At 39.1% G+C, this 18123-nt stretch overlaps 2 protein-coding genes across 9 annotated transcripts in view; one reads left to right on the top strand and one right to left on the bottom strand.

Annotated features, from left to right (window-relative positions):
- DRAM2 (DNA damage regulated autophagy modulator 2) overlaps positions 1-13020 on the bottom strand; it is a 32467-nt gene extending 19447 nt beyond the window's left edge. The window contains exons 1-5 of one of the 4 annotated variants that reach the window (XM_082436578.1): positions 12389-12491; positions 11637-11759; positions 5794-5938; positions 2279-2346; positions 276-415 (exon numbers count right to left, since the gene is read on the bottom strand). In XM_082436578.1, coding sequence (XP_082292704.1) covers positions 276-415; positions 2279-2346; positions 5794-5924 — 339 coding nt within the window. In that variant the 5' untranslated portion in view covers positions 5925-5938; positions 11637-11759; positions 12389-12491. Of the gene's footprint in view, positions 1-275; positions 416-2278; positions 2347-5793; positions 5939-11636; positions 11763-12388; positions 12494-12839 lie in introns of those variants that run through there. The other 3 variants (XM_082436577.1, XM_082436579.1, XM_082436576.1) reach the window with 3 other exon arrangements.
- Positions 12465-18123, top strand: part of CEPT1 (choline/ethanolamine phosphotransferase 1) — a 36413-nt gene continuing 30754 nt past the window's right edge. For 2 of the 5 annotated variants that reach the window (XM_082435954.1, XM_082435958.1), the window contains exon 1: positions 13000-13115. The gene's annotated coding sequence lies outside the window, so the exon portion shown is untranslated. Of the gene's footprint in view, positions 12556-12999; positions 13116-13219; positions 15583-18123 lie in introns of those variants that run through there. The other 3 variants (XM_082435955.1, XM_082435957.1, XM_082435956.1) reach the window with 3 other exon arrangements.

Below are 18123 nucleotides of genomic sequence, written 5' to 3'. Positions count from 1 at the left end.
TTGGAGTAATCTCCAACTAAGTAGCAATAAAGAATCTAGTAAGTAAAGAGTCCCGAGGATCTTTAAAAAGTTATAATAATTTGTATTTGTTCAGGAGATTACTGAGAATGAATTTTTCTAATTTCTGAGAGGGTCAAGTAATTTAAAGGCAGTGGATTCCATTTTGTTAAGGCAAAAAACAATAACTGCATGTAACTGAATCTTTCAGGTTTTCTTTTCTAGCATGTATTTTTATGTACTTCAGAAAAATACCTGTGCTGAGCTAAAACACAAACCTGGAAGTTTGCCACAATAGAAAGTCCTAAACAACTCAGTAATCCAAGTACAAGGCCAGCCTTGTTTAATTTGATGATACGACTCTCTTCAGGATTCAGAGCATGAACTTGCTTATAACGAACATAAATGGTCGCAATGCCTGGGAAGAGATAATCGGAAAAACAACAAAGTAATAAATAACTAAGGAATAAAGTTGCCAATAAAGAGCTCACAAAGGTCACTGCTATCCAGAAACATAGAGTTTCCTTTTAAAGCTAATCTGATAGAAGAAAAAACAATAAAAAAACAAACAAAAAAAAACAGCTGTAGATTTTAAAGAACTTTTAAGGTTGCATTGTGAAACTACTGCTACCTCGACTGAGCAAGTCGTTTGCCTCCCGTAGCCCTCATATTAAAAATATTTAGGAAAGGGCCTCCCTGGCGGCACAGTGGTTAAGAATCCGCCTGCCAACGCAGGGGACACAGGTTGGAGCCCTGGTCCGGGAAGATCCCACATGCCACGGAGCAACAAAGCCTGTGCGCCACAACTACTGAGCCTGTGCCATAGAGCCCACGAGCCACAACTACTGAGCCCGCATGCCACAACTACTGAAGCCCGTGTGCCTAGAGCCCATGCTCTGCAGCAAGAGAAGCCACTGCAATGAGAAGCCCGTGTACCGCAACGCAGAGTAGCCTCCGCTCGCCACAACTAGAGAAAGCCCACGCGCAGCAACGAAGACCCAACGCAGCCAAAAATAAATAAATAAATTTATTTTTAAAAAATTTAGGAAAAATTTAAGAGATAAGTTTGATGCTTTCTGAAAATCTCTAATAATAAATTTTACATAAAACACAAAATATTCTATATGATTAGCATTAAAGTCTAAAGTAATTAGTTCTAGAATACGGATAAAATGAACATAGGCAAAAAACACCGAAGGATTATTTGCCTCGCTCCCATTTCATTTTATTTCAAATTACTACAACTTGGCTCAATCAGATATAGCAGTCAGTTACACAGAAAAAAAAAACACCACTTGACTGTCCTTATTGGTTAAGAATCATTTTTTTAACTTCAGTGTTTGACCTGACCAAGTAATAAACATCATATGGAACAATGTAAATATTTAAAACAATCACAATTGATGGAAGTATTATTTTAGTAAACCATTAATAAAAAAATTGGTTCAGGGACTTCCCTCGTGGTGCAGTGGTTAAGAATGCACCTGCCAATGCAGGGGACACGGGTTCGATCCCTGGTCCGGGAAGATCCCACATGCCGTGGAGCAACTAAGCCCGTGTGCCACAACTATGGAGCCTGAGTGCCACAGCTACTGAAGCCCATGTGCCTCGAGCCCAGGCTCCGCAACAAGAGAAGCCACAGCAGTGAGAAGCCCGCGCAACGCAACAAAGAGGAGCCCCCACTAGCCACAACTAGAGAAAGCCCACGTGCAGCAACGAAAACCTAATGCAGCCAAAAATAAATAAATTAATAAATTAATTAATTTCAAAAAAATAATGAACAGGAACGTAAAAATACTGTAGTAGAACTCCATTTCTTTGGCATTAGAATATCACTCAAAAATCAAAACATGGTTCCACAGCTATTCTCAAACTTCTGAAGTGTTTATCTTAAAGGAATTTTGTTGGGGTCAGCTGTGGTCAGTGTGTTTACAGCTCTTTGTCCTTTACTGGTTGCTTAAGAAATCCACTTAGGGCCTCAAGGAATATTTGGTTATACTTTACAACTTCTATAAGCAAGTATATTTGGTTATACTTTACAACTTCTATTTCTATAGTAGTCAAATAGCCTTATAGGTATTTTTAAAAGATTTATTTCCATAATTTAGCATTTCTAGAAATTGTTTTTACTTTAAAAGAAACATATCTGTGATCAATGATTTAGTGATAACATTCCTTCAATTGTAACTAGAAAGTAAAATAAATAACCCAACAGTGTTGAAAGAAGAAAAGGGCAATACAGCTATTAATATTGATTTTTAAAACCACTCTCACTACTTACATAAAACTGCGGCAATATTTAACATTGCCCCAAACAAGCATTTTTCTGGAGCTACTGTACCAGTGTCACTGAAAGAAAAAAAAAATAGGCATGAGGATTTCTCATATTAGATTTAGTATACACATGTATTTCTTCTAAGGGATAAGAAGCAAAAGGGGTTATTTCAAATCCTTTATCTTTTTATAAATCTATGAGCTCAACTTTTACATAATTTTATAATAAGAACATGATAATTTGAGCTTGCAATACTTGCCTTGTTCACTTTTTTCTTATATCACTTATTTTTTTTTTCACATAATAGAAATCACTATGAACTGATAAAAAAGCTATCCTTATCATGTTAAGGCTGCGTTATTAACTTACATCAGTCAGGCGGCGTGTTTACCTGTCTCACCTGAATATTCCCTAACACCAAAGGACCTTTCATGATTCTTTTGGTGTCTGTTATTCTCTGCCTGTAATTCAATTAACACCTAATCGTTTCCTGATTAATTTTAAAAAATATTTATCAAGCACCTACCAGCATTGTCAGACAGCATTTTAGGGACAGGAACACAGTGGTAAGTACAAGAGACCAAGCCCCTGCCCTTCTAGAGATTCCAGTCAAGACAGCCTTGCTGACTCACACAGCTTTCAGTCCAGACTTCTATTAAAATCACAGATCAAGCTGTGCTGCAATGTGTCTGTTACATGCCTGTCTTTCAGTGCAAGGTGAAATGCATAGATCCTGATTAATAGCCCACCATTTACTACTAACTGGGGAACCTTGAGAACATTCTTTTATATACCTAAGATTGTTCCCTATCTGCGAAATGGGGCTATCAATTCCCTCCCAGCCTCATCAGATCAACATGAGGAAATGAAACTGTGGTTGTGCATGTTAAGTGTCTAGCACAGCAGCAGACACACAAGAGACACCCAGTAAATGTTAGTTCCTTCTCCTTCTCTCAAACTACTGAAAAGATTAAAAAGACAAAGTCTTTAGCCTCAAATTGAAGTACTATAGGAAAGAGGTAAGAAGGATCTCAACTCAGACAATGTAATGGGAATAAAAAAGAAATGGAAAGTCATATCCGCTAAGGAATCAATAAGATTTGGCGAACATTTGGATTAGGTTTAGGAAAAGTAAAGCATCAAATATGAATTCTAAGGATTGCTCCTTCCCACTCTAAAATGTTTCTTCAGACACAAAAGATTTTGTTACTCTTCGATCATCTTCAGGGAGTGGGGATTATGTTTCGTTGTTGTTCCTTCTACCTTTCAAGTTTTCAAGAATAATGCATATGTATTATTCTTATAATCAGAAAAAAAATCCATAATTTTAACAGTCATATTCCAAATGATGCTCCTGTTTTGGATTACCCCATAAGTAAATAACAGCACGCACTTCCAAGATGGCTGGCTAAGTGCGCTCTGGATCGGAATGACAAACTGGCCTATAAATGAAAACACCCATCAGCATCGCACTTCAACTCAGTAGTCATCAAACTATTTTGATCACACACCGTCAAAAAAAAATTGTCTGATCATCATTATATGTTATTTATCATATTATTATACATACATTAAATATAAGTTTAAATAGTTATTTTTTTTTGGCCACACCAAGTGGCTTGTGGGATTTTAGCTCCCTGACCAGGGATTGAACTCAGGCCCTCAGCAGAGAGAGTGTGGAGTCCTAACCACTAGACTGTCAGGGAATTCCCAAATATAAGTTTAAATATTTTGAAATAAAAAATACATAGAAGTTCTAAAAAATTCTTCTTATACCCCAGTGGCTAGTCTCATGCACCCTACTTGAGCACTCACTACATGAACTGAGAGAACACCTGAAGCACACTTGCAGTGGAATTGTCTTTGAATTGTGAATTGTCTTTGAAGTGAAATTTATATTTGGTTATGTCCTTTGGGGACTTTAATAATTAAGCCTTTTAGGTAGGGTCTATGAACTGAAAGAAATTCTGCAGAGTATCTAGTCTAACTCAATCATTTTTCAGATGAAAAAAATAAGCCTAGGAGAAGTAAAAATAACTACCATTGAGTTTAAATATATTAGAATGTTGGAGAAAGTTCCCCGTGCAACAATACTAAGTTCATTTGCAAAAAAGTTAAAAGGTAGAAGGACAGAGACAGAAAAGGAAGTGCCTGGGGTTATATCTATCAGAGAATCACATGCAGTACCATTAGAGAACTGAAACTGAAAAAGAACTCAAACAGACAAGTTCCCTAAGGGGAAATAAAAATGCTGAAGGACTCTCAGGAATATGTATGCTCTCCTAGAGTTACCAAAGAATGAACTGGCTCCTGAAGCTGCATGTCCCTCTAGCAGAGTCGTAAACAGAGGTGACTACTTATCAAAATTATTCCTAGAACTGGAAACTTAAATTCTAAAATATGTTTGGATTTTGTAAATCTTCCTAAAGTGGACTCAATTTGTTGGTGTCCTTTGTGCTACACCATACCATTGTGGTAACAACAAATGTAATGGCAATGCCCTGACCTCTTCTTGACATTTAAAAAAGGTAAATTTAGCCTTTTGGTTTATCATCCTTTAAAAGTTCACTATTTTCTGTGTTGGAAAGGTTATTTTTCAGAAGGTAAACAAATAACTAAATGAAACAACTACAACAAACAACAAAACAAACCAAACTCTGGCAGGAAATCAACCAAACCATTAATCACCTCTGGAAGGGCAGGAACTAGAGGGAGGCTGGAAGAGTCTTTCACTTTTTATTTTTATAATCACTCTAGTACTGCTTAAAATTTGTTATAATAAGCACATATTGCCTTTATAATTGGGGGGGGGGGAAGAAGAGGGTTATGGACATAGCACATGCAACTGAGTACCCATACTTACATCACGAGTAGTTTTGAAATTTCAAAACTATTATCAATAAATTTAGATACTTAATGTGTCAGAAAGATCTAGGCAACATGTCATAAAGAGTAAGAGCACAGTCTCTAGAATCAAATGGCCCAGTCAAACTGAATCTTGGTTCCATTAATTACTGAGTCATGTGCCCTTGGACAAACAATCTCCCTGGACCTTATTTCCTCCTCTACCAAATGGGGGTAATAGTTCCTGCCTCAAAGGGTGGCTGTAAGGATTCAATTACTTAAGACCTGAAGAATGCTTAGAACATTACCTTGTACACGGTAAGTGGATGAATTAATGTTTGTCATTACCATTATTTTTTAATATTATTATCGTTGCTCTAGCATTTTTTAATGGTAAGGGGAGAATAATTCCAATTCTATCTTCTGAGACCTCAAATAGTTATTTGGAAGACAAGGCGCTGAGGTGTCACGATTCACTAAATGAACCTTAGCCCTCTGTCTCCACATTTCTCTATCACATAGAAAGAGCCAAATACAACTTCCTTTTTATGTTCCTTTCACTGTTGTAATATCAAACATAAAAGTTGAATTTTAAAATGTTAAAATTAAATGTTGGGTTCATTGTTAACAAATGAATGAGACATACCATTCTCCATACAAGAATACATTTCACTGACCTAATATAAGGCAAAACAGGGTCAACATGGTGAAGTGTTATAGCAGTGATATATGAAAATATGAAAGCAGCAGCCGTCCAAATTACAAGGGCTGAAGGAAGGAAACTGAGGCCTTGCTGAAACCACCACATCTCAAACAGGTCTCCTGAAGCAGAGAAAAACAAATTAGAAAAGATTATTCACACGTATTTCATCTATTCTACTTTAGCCATCCCATCCCACAATCTTGTACTTATCATCCTCAGCTGTTTCACTTCTCATCGGCCCCCACACCATCTACTGACACCTGCTCTCCTTCAATTTCTCAGTTAATGGAACCAACATTCACCCACTTGCCATATCTAGACACTATCTTTCTCCCCCATCTTTCCACACATAACCAAGTACCAAGGACTGTTTATTCCACCTCCTAAATTTCCTCAAATCTACCCCTTCCCTCCATCTTCACTGCCACTACCCTCCTTAAACCACCATCATTTCTTGACCAGATAATTATTATAACCACCTAGACTTGACTTTAAAATCAGAATGAGTCTTCTAACTCTAAAATACCAACCTGACCACTTTATTCTCCTCCAAAGAACCTTTCAGTGCCTCCCCTATGCCGTTATAAATTGTCCTTCCTCCTTGACATGTCTATAAGGTCTTTTTATTGTCCAATCTCTACTTAACCTTTCTGTATTCCTCTCTGGCCAGTTCTCTGTCTGCTCCTAGTTCCTTGCCCTAGTTATCATCATCTTCATCATCATTACAAAAGCAAACACAGTGTTTACTGTATCACCAAGGCTACTAAACACCTTAAATACATGATATCGTTTACTCCTCAAAACAGAATTATAGAGGTTAAGAGAATTGCCCAAGGTCATAGGGCTGCAGTAGAGACAGGACTCAAACTCAGGCAGTTCCAGTCTAACACCAATCACCATGCTATACTGCCCAAGCAAACTTCTTTCAGATCGTCAAGTGGGTCATGCCCTCTTGCACACCTTTGAAACTTTATGCACATTGTTTTGCCTGGATGACTAGACTACTATGGTGTCACTCCTCCTGCCCCACTACCACCAGTTAACTGCTATACATTTTCCAGTCTCAGCTCTTCTAGCTTCAGCTGAGTGTACCTGCTTTGTTCCCAACAGCAGCCTCACTTTCCCAACCAGGTCATTCATCACACCTAACTGGTACTTGCTTGTTTGGTTTTATCTTCCTCAATAAACTTGAAAGGGCCTACATATACACATACCACTCATCACCATTTTCTCCCTTAAATTCCAGACTGACAATGTTAGTAAATAGTAAGAGGTCAATAATACGAATTAGAAAATATTAATGTATTTTCATGCATTTAATTTAAAAAATAAATACAGAAATATTTTCAAATTATAAGAAATTACTCCTATGCATGTGAAAATAATTTCGTATTTGGAGGAGTATTTTTTCATAGTGTGATGGACTGAAATTTAGTATTTCCCATGGACTCTGTAAAAACTTACAATTCTAATCTCCACAGTCCTCCAATGTGCTCAGCTTCCTCATCTCAGACTGACCTTCCAGACAATAAAACCTCAGCCATTTTTGACTTGTACTCGTCATTTACTCTGATCATCTGACTTGCTGCTAAACATGTACATTTAAATCTTGCCAAATAAGTTTCTTTTCCTTTATCCCTAAAGTCACCATTATACACTTGATTTGAGTAATTTCCTGTCTGAATTGTCATAATCTCTTCTTTTCTGTTTTTTTTTTTTTCCTGTCAGCCCTTAACATTCCATCAATTTTACTCTTCTGTTTAGCTAATCATGACAGTTCCTTGCCAAGTTCCTATAGGACTTTCCCCAACATAAGTTTCTGGGACAATAATTCTCAATTTCAATAAATTTTGATTAACTTCTAAAACCTTTCATGTTTCTCCTTTCATCTCTTTAAATGTTATTTTGTTTCTGATAAATTCGATTCTAAAATCTTTAGGAGTCTAGTTCCGTATTTGATGGTTCTGCCAGCCCTTGTACATGTGTTTTCCTGTTTTTGACTATGAGCTCCTGTTTGGATGATCTTAACTGGGAGTATTCTAAGAGGCTTAGATTAAGGGTGAATCATTCCAGGAAGGGTTTGTATTTACTTTTGCCAGGCACTCTGGCACATTACGAACCTAGGCCGACTTTTAATTTCTTGGCTTCCAGGTTTATTAGACCATGTAGGTAAGTAAATTTGAACCCTGAATCTGAGTGATGACAGGCCCTGTAGTTTCAAGTTCTTATGTGGTATCTTTATTCCCCCACCTGGAGCTGTGGTGAAAATGAACAAATTTCTTTGTGATCCCCCTTTGCCAGGAAGGAGGTATTTTTCCTAGCTCACCTTTCATTGAGTGTATAGATTTTTGAGGGTCCTGGCTGATTTGCGGGGAGGTGGTTCTCCAAGGCCATGAGTTGTACAATTTCAAGTAGAAATATTTACATTTTACTTTTTATGAAAAAGTCATCCCCTGACACACAGGCATCATCTACACAAACTATATCATGTGAATGGTGTCTCTGGAAGTTGTACATCTGGGAGGTCAAAGGGGTATGAATTCTATCTCTCTACCTTGGGTGGTGAGCAGGGGGAGCCTATCATTTATCTTTGATTGTACTTTATTTCAAAGGCCCCAAAAGAGACACACTACTGGTTTACTACTCTGGTGTCAGCTCTCTTCGACTTTTTAGTCCTGAGAATTTCCGTTTCTTTCCTACGTGAACTGCTATGCATTTACAAGGCTAATATATTCAGCATGTCGGTGTTTTGGTAAAAGGGATTTTCAAAACATTTTGTCCAGCCCATTGCTATAAGTATGACCTCTTTTTTTCAAAAAAAAAAAAAAAAAACCACTACAACTCCCAGAATTCTATGGGTCGCATTAGTCTCAGGTATGTTGGAAGGTATGGTCCCAGCCAGGTTCCAGAGTAGGAGATAATGTCAGAGAAGAGAGTGGGAGTGGTGGAGATAGATGTCGGAGGATTTCACTGGAGGGACAAGTAGGCGATGGTTCATTTCAAAGTTGAGGGAAAGCACTGTCTTCCTCTAGGGAGAATGGGAGAGCCTATTTTATTTTATTTTACTTTTTTTGGCCACCCCACACAGCTCACGGGGACCTCAGTTCCCCGACCAGGGATTGAACCTGGCCACGGCAGTGAAAGCTGGGTATTCTAACCATGAGGCAACCAGGGAATTCCCACATGACCTCTTCCTTTGTTTTTTCATGTCCAAATCCTTCCTATTCTTCAAAATCGAGCTGAAATACCATCTTCCACACACAACCTTCCCTAATCCCTTTGCATCTGGAAATAAACACCCTTTCCTCTGAGAACATTTGATTTGCACATCTCTTACAGTTCATTATCTTCTATAGTATAAAAGTTTGGGAGGGTGTCTGAAGTGGATAAAATCCTTGATGAGGGATTTCACTTCTCTGCCCAAGCAGAGAAGACGGCCTTGCTCATAAAAATCACTCAATAACCCAAACCAAATCCTCGTAAACCCCAAAAAGGTTCATTATTTTTCCATTTCAGTTAACAGTACAGGCGATCCCCGACTTAACGACAGTTCAACTTAGAACTTTTCCACTTTATGATGGTGCAAAAGCAATAAACATTCAATCAAAACCTTACTTCGAATTTTGACCTTTTCCCAGGCTAGTGATATGGTACAATATTCTTGTGACAGCGAGATGCAGCTCTCAGGCAGACACAAAAATCACAAGGGTAAACAACCGATACACGTACCACCATTCTGTACCCAGACAACCATTCTGTTTTTCACTTTCAGTACAGAATTCAGTAAATTACATGAGATATTCAACACCTTATTATAAAATGGGCTTTGTATTAGATGATTTTGCCCAACTGTAGACTAATGTGTTTTGAGCACGTTTAAGGTGGGCTATGCTAAGCTACCATGTTCCCGTAGGTTAAATGTATTAAATGCATTTTCAACTTACGATGTTTTCAGCGTACAATGGGTTTATTGAGATGTAACCCCATTGTAAGTGGAGGAAGATCTGTTCGTACTACTGTTTTTCCAGGCTATCCAGATTCTAAGGCCTCAGAGTAACCTTAGGTTCTCTCATCCAAAGCCCTCACATGTTGTCACTAAATGACAGCATTTCTACCTTCAGTCATTGGGAACCATTCTTCTTCCTAGTTGCCAGTGTAAACACTCAAATCAGATTCTCAATTCTCTTGGCCTATTTTTTTCTTCCCCTCCATCCATTCTATGTGCACTGCCAAATTAACAGTCCTAAAACATTTTTCTGCTCAAAAACGGTTTTTTAAATAAAATTGTGCAAACTTGGGCAAACTTCATTAATTTCTCTGAATCAGTTTCTCCTTTGAAAAATGGCAATAATATTATTGGTAAAAGCTGCACTGTCTAATATAGTCACCACTAGCCACATGTGGCTATTTAAATTAAAATTTCAATTGATTAAAATAAAATAAAATTTAAAATTTCAGTTCCTCAGTTGTACTAGACACATTTCAAGTGCTCAAAAGCCACAGGTGTCTAGTGGCTACCATATAGGATGGTGAAAATATGGAACATTTCCATCATCGTGGAAAAGTTCTATTGGACTGGGCTGGATAATTATTGCAGGAATTACACTGACATAGCACAAGTAAAGAACCTAAACACATTGCTAATACCGGTAGCTTTTAGTAAATGGTCTAAAATAATACCCACTTCAGAGAGGTTTATTCAAGAACTAAATAAGATAATATATGTAAAGATGCTCTCATAGGTGGTCAATAAATGTTTGTTCCTCTTTTAGAATGTAAAAGACAAATTACCTGTTTTACAAGTTCACAAAATACCAGTCTTCAAATCTACCCAAACCTGCACCTTTTGTAAATCCTGAAATCCACATACAAAGAAAATAGAGGTTGTTTCGACCCACAGGCTTTTAAAACATGTAAAATTTCAAGTCAATGTACCAGTATTGTTCATGGATAGAACACTATGCTATAGCATTATTAACATTTTTTCTTTTTCTTTAAAGAGTTGATACTTGTGTATTTTATAATGATGTACCATCTGGAATTAAATAATATTTTAAATCTGGGATATCAATTTTCTCATCCTTTCTCACATCAGACATCTTTCGCTGATCTCAAAAAGGATAAAATAAAATGAAAAACACTGAGTTCCTTCCCACAGAAGGAAAGACAATAATGAGGAAAGAATGATAGCTTATTATTAAGCCAAATAAAGCACTGACTAGTCTCTGTGATGCAATGGAAAGAACACAGCTGTAAGATCAGATTTATCTAAGTGCAAATCCTAGCTTTATCACATCCCAGCTGTATGATTTCTGGCAAGTTACTTAGCTTCTCTGAGTTTCAGTATTCTGATTTGTAAAGTAGCTGTTCCTTAGAGTAGTACAGAGTAAGCATACAATATAATAATGAAAGGTGATTTATCAATTCTGTACAACCACAATTAGCCACAGGGATGGGGAATGACAACACTTCATTCTTTGTATATATTAATCATCTTGGATTCCTATCTCCTTAGGCTTTGAGGGTTCTAGTTATCGAAACTGACAATTTAGAGTAAAAGCAGGGCTTGAAATAGTTTACCAGTTTGCTAAGGACTACTGAGAAATTTAAGTGCACCGACTAGGTGAGGAAGACTACTATTGCCTATGTATTATCACACTGGAAAGCTGGAAGCATGGCTGGCTAACTGCCAGCCAAGCAAAATTAGAATTTTAATGGTTAACAATTTAAGAAACGTTTCAAGATACTTGAAAATATGCAGGAATAACCTTCATATAGTAGTGAAAGTGTTTAACAAAATGTTCTTGCATCTCTCACCTATCTCTGCTTTCCTTGAAGATCCATGAATCAGAACTGCAGTTACAATTTTTGAATTTCACAAATATTTAAATGCCACCGGTAAAAAGATGAATTCCTTACGCTGTCTCCTCTAAGTGGTGACTGCTTAGGAACAATAAAAAAGTAAATTCTGGATATTCCAAGTGAAGAAATAAAGCCCTAGGTACACAGAATCATGCCCAATGCAAAGCATAATAGTAAATGGTTATTTTTCTGAACTCTAATTTGGCCTTCTAACAAATATAATATTCTCGTAACGGTTAAAAATTAAATAGTCTAGAAAATTACGTAACTGTTTTACAAGTTGGATCAAATGTTACAGGGAGAGAAGTCGGGGAGAATCTGATGATGCACGGCAAATTAGAGCTGCATTTGGGTACTGATTTACAAATTTAAATTTGGGAGAACTGGAAAAATGTGGTGTTTTGTAAATGTATCCTAATGTAAGCACGGTTGTGAGGATACAAAGGACCAGCCATTTACCTTTCTGTATTGGTCGCCCCGCGACAAAACTCCGCGTAGACTTGAGCTTCGCGTAAACACAAGGTCACCACATATGTCAATTTCAAACCTTCCTCCCCCCTTCACCCCCCCCCCCCCCGCAAAAAAGGAATCTGAGCCCAGGAGGGACAAAGGGAATGCATACTCAACCACAGTTTTTCGTGGGACTGGGGCTAAGGTTCTCGGTAACCGCTTAAAACAAATAAAACCAAAGAATTATTTACACCCACCACTGCCTTCTTCCGGAAGCGCGAAGCACTTGGACGAAGAGCTGGATTAACGCGTTGTTTGGTGCCAGGAAAAGATGCGGGAGGCGGAGCTCGGTCGGGCTTGGGGCAAACGGGGCGCGGAGAGGAGGGGAGATGGGGGGAGAGAGAGCAAGAACCCGGACATAAAGGTGAGTAGGGGAGACTTGAGCCCAGCCTGCACCCGCTCCCGGCCCGCCCCCCTCCCCAAGGCCCCCTCACAGCCCGCCCGCGACTCCAACCAGCACCTGGTCCCTCTCCCGCGCGTCGCACATTGTAATCTTTGGAGGCAGGGCGAGCTGGCACGCGACTCGCGCGCCCACCACGGGGTTGGGGCGCTCCCGGCAGCGTCCGCGTGCCTACCCGCCCGATCCCATTCTCTGATACACACCCCTTAGTGGGAACTGGGGCCAGTCCTCATCCCCTTTTGGCCTACCTTGCTTGGATGACCCTGCCCGTACGGACTGCAGGCTCCGGAGGCTGCAGGCAGGACAGAGATGGGGCAGGGCCCCGAGGCGCGCACCCGAGCAGCTAAGCCGGCCCCGGGGCGCGCTCACCACTCGGAGGTGCGCGCTCGCGCCGCCGCCTGTTCCGACCCTATATCCCTTTACGGCAATCGCGAAAGTGTCGTGAACGTGCTGCCGCGGATCAGAGTCACCCAGTCGGCTGGAGGCGGAGGTGTCTTTCCAGGGGTGTGCGTTTGGGGGCCGGGGTAAGGCTGCGGGGCTCGGTCTTGGGAAAACGGCCAGGGTGTGAAGGATATGTCCGGGGGCACGACTCTCAAGAGGGCTGGAGTGACGGCTGCAAGCTCTGGGGTGGGGCATTGGAATATAGCTGTGTATGGACTCGCGCGAGGCAAACGCAGTCCTGCCTCGCGCGCGCTTGCGGGAAGGGCGAGGGGCGACTGCTCCTATGGCCCCGGATGGAGAGATTGATGTGGGGCATTGCCAGCGGTAGAGTCCGGGGGCTGCTGTGCTGGGAGTCGGGGTGGGGAAAACCTCGGCGGCCCGGACTGGGCGGGCCGAGGGCGCTGCCCGCGCGGAACCGACCTTGGCTCTCAGGTCCACACCCTCCTGCTCAGGTGCTGTCAGGTCCACAAACGTATTACATCCTGTGCCGGATTTGCCTTCCCTTTGGAATACGGTGCTGGTGATTCGTGGCTAGGGCCGCATTTCTTGGTCAGCAACTTTTCTAGAAATTTCAGGATATGTTGACAAGCTCTGAGGTTGCCAGCTAGGGTTTATTTCAGCAGTATTCTTGGAAGGAGAAAGGACAGGAGGGTTTGCTAGTCTTTGCCGGTGTTCCAAGAATACTGGATGAATGGGATCTTTACGTTTAACTTGTTTTTTCTCCAATTCGGGGCTTGGCGTTTTTATGTCAGTTTTGACGTTTTGCATCATTGGTATTAATATATAATTTTGCTTGAAGTCTCAGTTCATTGATGAATCCTTGTTACGGTAGTAGGCAAATTCATAATTATCTTTACACAAATATTAGTGTCTTGTATGTGAACCAAATAAAGATTCGGTTTCTACTCATACTAGTAGGCATGTGTTCAGTGGAGGTGTTGAATTGACTAACAACCCAAGTAAGACTGGTGAAGGCATTTAGGGCGTAAGGACTTTAGAACCATTGGCGTTCACGTAAAATTCCAGAAATTGAAGTTCTAAAAGCAGTTTGCTACATATTCGTTTTGTGCTGAGCAAAAGCTAGTCAGAAGCCCCTTGTACAACTTGTCTTTACAACCCTGCCATTAAAGAAATAAGCTAGATAAATATGCCTCTTGTATTAACCTGTTCTGACAGAGGTGTCTTTATTTGTTGTCCAGTTAATAGATTATTATTGAATATTTACAACTGTGGTTTCATAACTTCATTCTTCTTCCTCTCCCACACCCAGTCTCCTAAAATTTACATTATAAACACTATTATATGTTTGATATTTAACTGTAAACTTGTTTTATAACCCCAATTATATTTTATTGCACAGTCAATGTGTTTTCTAGGCAACAGTAGACTTCTTTAAGCTGGCTAAAGTGCTGGTGATGTTCTTTTTGAGGGTCGCGCTGTCTCTTTCAAGGGAATCGGAAAATAATCCACAAAATGCTAGGCTTTGGCTTTGTTTGTTTGTTTCTGGAGGAAGTTGCTTCCTTTTTTTTAAAGGAATGCAAGATTTCACTTCAGCAAAACAGTAGATCTAAATTGTGTTACACAGTACTGTTTTAGCTTCCAAGTCTGCTGAAAAGGCTTTTGTTTTTGCTAACTTGTTCTATGTATCACTTGTTAGATAATGCTGAATGTAATCCTGTGATCCTATTAGTTTTTTTTTTAACTTGCTTTTTATAATTTGCTCTGCCTCCCAAATATTGTTCGCCATTAGTATTTTCCTCTAGTCGTGCCATAAAAGTGGAAAGAGCTGTGTAGTCACCAGTTCCTGTGAGAGAACTGTAAACATACTGCTGAATCAGCACAGCTCAAAACTTGGAACCCTTAGACATGGGAGGATGGGAATTCTGGAATTTCACACTACAGGTTGGATATTGTGTAAGCTTACCTTATGCTCTGCTGAGCAGTTGGAGATTCCTTTTTAGGTGTGATACTTGTCAGGTGTTCCCCAGTGCCGAACACAGGAATAATGTAGGCAGCATGCTATTATCCTCAGCTGCTATAAGCACGGATGTTCTACATCATAGATTTAAGGTCCACGAATTTTGTATAATTTTAGTAAAGGTATTCATTAAATATCTCTGATTTTATTTTTTGTACCTTTGTTGGACTTTTCACATAAATATTCGTGCCTGCACAAAGAAGAATTTGGGTAGACCATATGTGCCCCCTCCTCTGGACTCCCACAACAGTTTGTTCACAGTATAACTTAGCTGTTTACAATACTCCCCACCACTACTTTGAGCTTGAGAGCATGGATGGCATATTTCAATCCTTCTGTTTCCTCAAGGGTCTAGAACAACTAGGTGTTCATTAAATACTAGATGAACCATATTTGTTCATTGTTCCACAAATAAGTACCGATTACCTACCTAATATTAGGTATGGTCTGAGATTCTGGGAAAAGAATATTAATACATGCATGGCCCCTGCACTCCTGTGTCTTACTGTCTGTGTCAGTGTGGGGAAAAGACCAAAAAACAACAACATCTAACAAAAAAAGTTCAAAATGTGGTAAGTGCTATGAAAGGAGTATCACATTTGAGCCGGGTTATAGCAGAGGAGGGGAATTTGCTGATTACTCGTGGAAAGGTTACAATAGGTATAGGACAGTGATCAGTATTAACATAAACTGAATTCCAGGTGATGAGAATTTTTAAACGTTTAAAATACTCACTTTTACTGTTACAGTTTATCAAAACATTTCCTCAGTTAACAAATAGGCTGTGCTACAAAATTATAGGAATCTTTTCAAGCTAATTGATGGCTTTCTATAACATCAGAATAAAATCTTAACTCCTTGCCAAAGTCTATAAACCTCTGCATTGTCTAGCTTTTCAAACTTTATTTTATCCCACTCTTTCACATGGTTTACTATTGCCCAGCCATAGTGATCCCAGAGGTATGAATAAGAAAGATAAGCTCACTCTTGGGTCAGGGCCTGTTCTCCCTTTCTTGGACTGTTCTTCCTCTTGCTTTTGGAATGGCCAGCTCCTTCTCTTCCTCTGAATTTGGTATAAATGCTTCGTCTTCATAGTCTTCAACCACCTTATCTGATAAAATGTGCACCCTCAACTATTTCCTGGCTCCATACCTTGTTTTCTCCATAGTGCCCATCACAGTGTGTAATGTTATTTGCTTGTTTACCTTCTTTTAGTTATTTTCCCATTGGACATGGGAGCTGGGACCATGTCTGTCTTGTTTACTGCACTCAGATATTGGTTGAATGCGTTTGAAACTTGGAATCCATTTGCTCATAAAAACTTATGACTGGTGGCTAGGTTTCTAGGCTAACCAGCAATAATTTTAATTTCTTGAATTAATTTTTTAGTTCCTTATAGTGTGGGTAGAAAAATGACATTTTCTCCTCAACCTTTTGCGCATAAGCTTGACGTTGGATAAAAATCTCAAGTGGCTAAAATAATTTTTGTAATGTTTGTACCTCCTTTCCATATTCCCATCCCACATCCTTTTCCTCTTTCTCTCCATAGAGTCTGCTCTTCTATTGTAGCAACCTACACTGTCCTGCTCCCTTGGTATGCTTGGTTTTCACTTGCTGAAATTCAGAAATGCCTCTTTTTTCCTGATATGGTTTTCGTGGCAATAGCCTCCTGGTCTCAGGTGATGGGAGGAAGGAAGAGTGGAGATGGATCTGTGGTAGTGACAGCAACCTCTGTGGCTACCTGTTGAAAGCAAAGTAGCTAACTATATGTCAGTGGCAACTTGTATCTGAATTTTTATTTGAAATCTTGTTACTAATAAGCTTCATGGAGACAGTGTTCCAAATTGAAATATTCTTTTTTTTTAATGTATGAATTATATAATGACTAGATCTAGAAAGGTTTGTCAAAATGTAGATTTTTCTAAAAGAGAAATAGAAGGGAAAAAAAAATCTAGGTCAGAAGGGGAAAACACTTAGAAGGAAAGTATCAGTTTATCAAATAGTCCTGCCAAATGCTCAAACTTAAAACCATTAGGATCAGTTGCTTGTAGCTGTTTAGTGCCAAAAGCAGGCCAGCATCCTTAATATGTCACTTTTTAACTATAGGAGAATGGAACACTGCAATAATAAAATATAAATTGAGTTGGCTAAACTTTTTATTCCCATTTTAAGTGGAAATCCATAAGAGCTGATTGATTATAGCTCACCAAATATGAAAATACATCATTCAATTTGACTTTTGAAAATTTGGCTGCTTTATAGTACAGTATTTTGGTGGTTATCAGTCTGTCATTTCATCTAAAATGGTTTTGTAACCAGTTGTTTGACATTGTATAAATATTACTTTAAAACAGTTTTAATCAGTTGCTTTTGGTACAGTTGGGTGTGTGGAAGAATTCTTTGAAATAGTAGGAAATTAGCTTTCATTTGCCTTGGCTTGAAAATTATTACAATATTTTTATTTCAGAGCACTTCAGTTAGTTAAACTGGGGTACTGATGATTCTTTTGAGATTTTTGAAAATTTATTTAAGTCAGTTAATGACTACAATAACTGTTCTCTAAACCAACTATTGAGATACATGATTGACTGAGGTTTGGGATGCCACTTTAGATCATTCGTGACATTGAAATTTTGGAATTTGTTGTTTTTGGGAATAGAGAGAAGTCGTGGGCATGTTTTGCTACCAGGTCCATTGTTGAGATGTCCTAGACCCTGTATCACATTCTGTGTTCCCACAGTGCAGCATTTCCGGGAATTTCATATTGCATTCTGGATAGCTTTCTGCCAGAAGAGCAGAGTACACCTGTGTTGGTTCAGTGCCACTACCCTTTTAGTTCTATTAAGATTTTCTTTTTTTGTTTCCTTTTTTAATCCTTTTATGGCTTCTCTTCCTGCTCACTAACCATGAGTTTCCCACAACGTTCTTTATTCTTTTCCTTTTCTCTTCATACTTAATGCCTTCAAGAAATTTTCTACTTTCTAGTCTTTAACTAGACTTTAGCTTCCAAGTTGAAAATTTGAAATTTCGATCTCTTACCCAAACTCCAGTCATTTGATTTTGTCTAAAACATCTCTACTTAAAAGTTGCATGTATGTCTTTCCTACTCGCAT

The sequence above is a fragment of the Balaenoptera physalus genome (assembly GCF_965194825.1).
Source record: "Balaenoptera physalus genome assembly, chromosome: 1".
Classification (NCBI taxonomy): Eukaryota; Metazoa; Chordata; class Mammalia; order Artiodactyla; family Balaenopteridae; genus Balaenoptera; species Balaenoptera physalus.
Note: the sequence above shows the minus strand (reverse complement) of the source record. Positions and strands in the feature narration are given on the sequence as shown.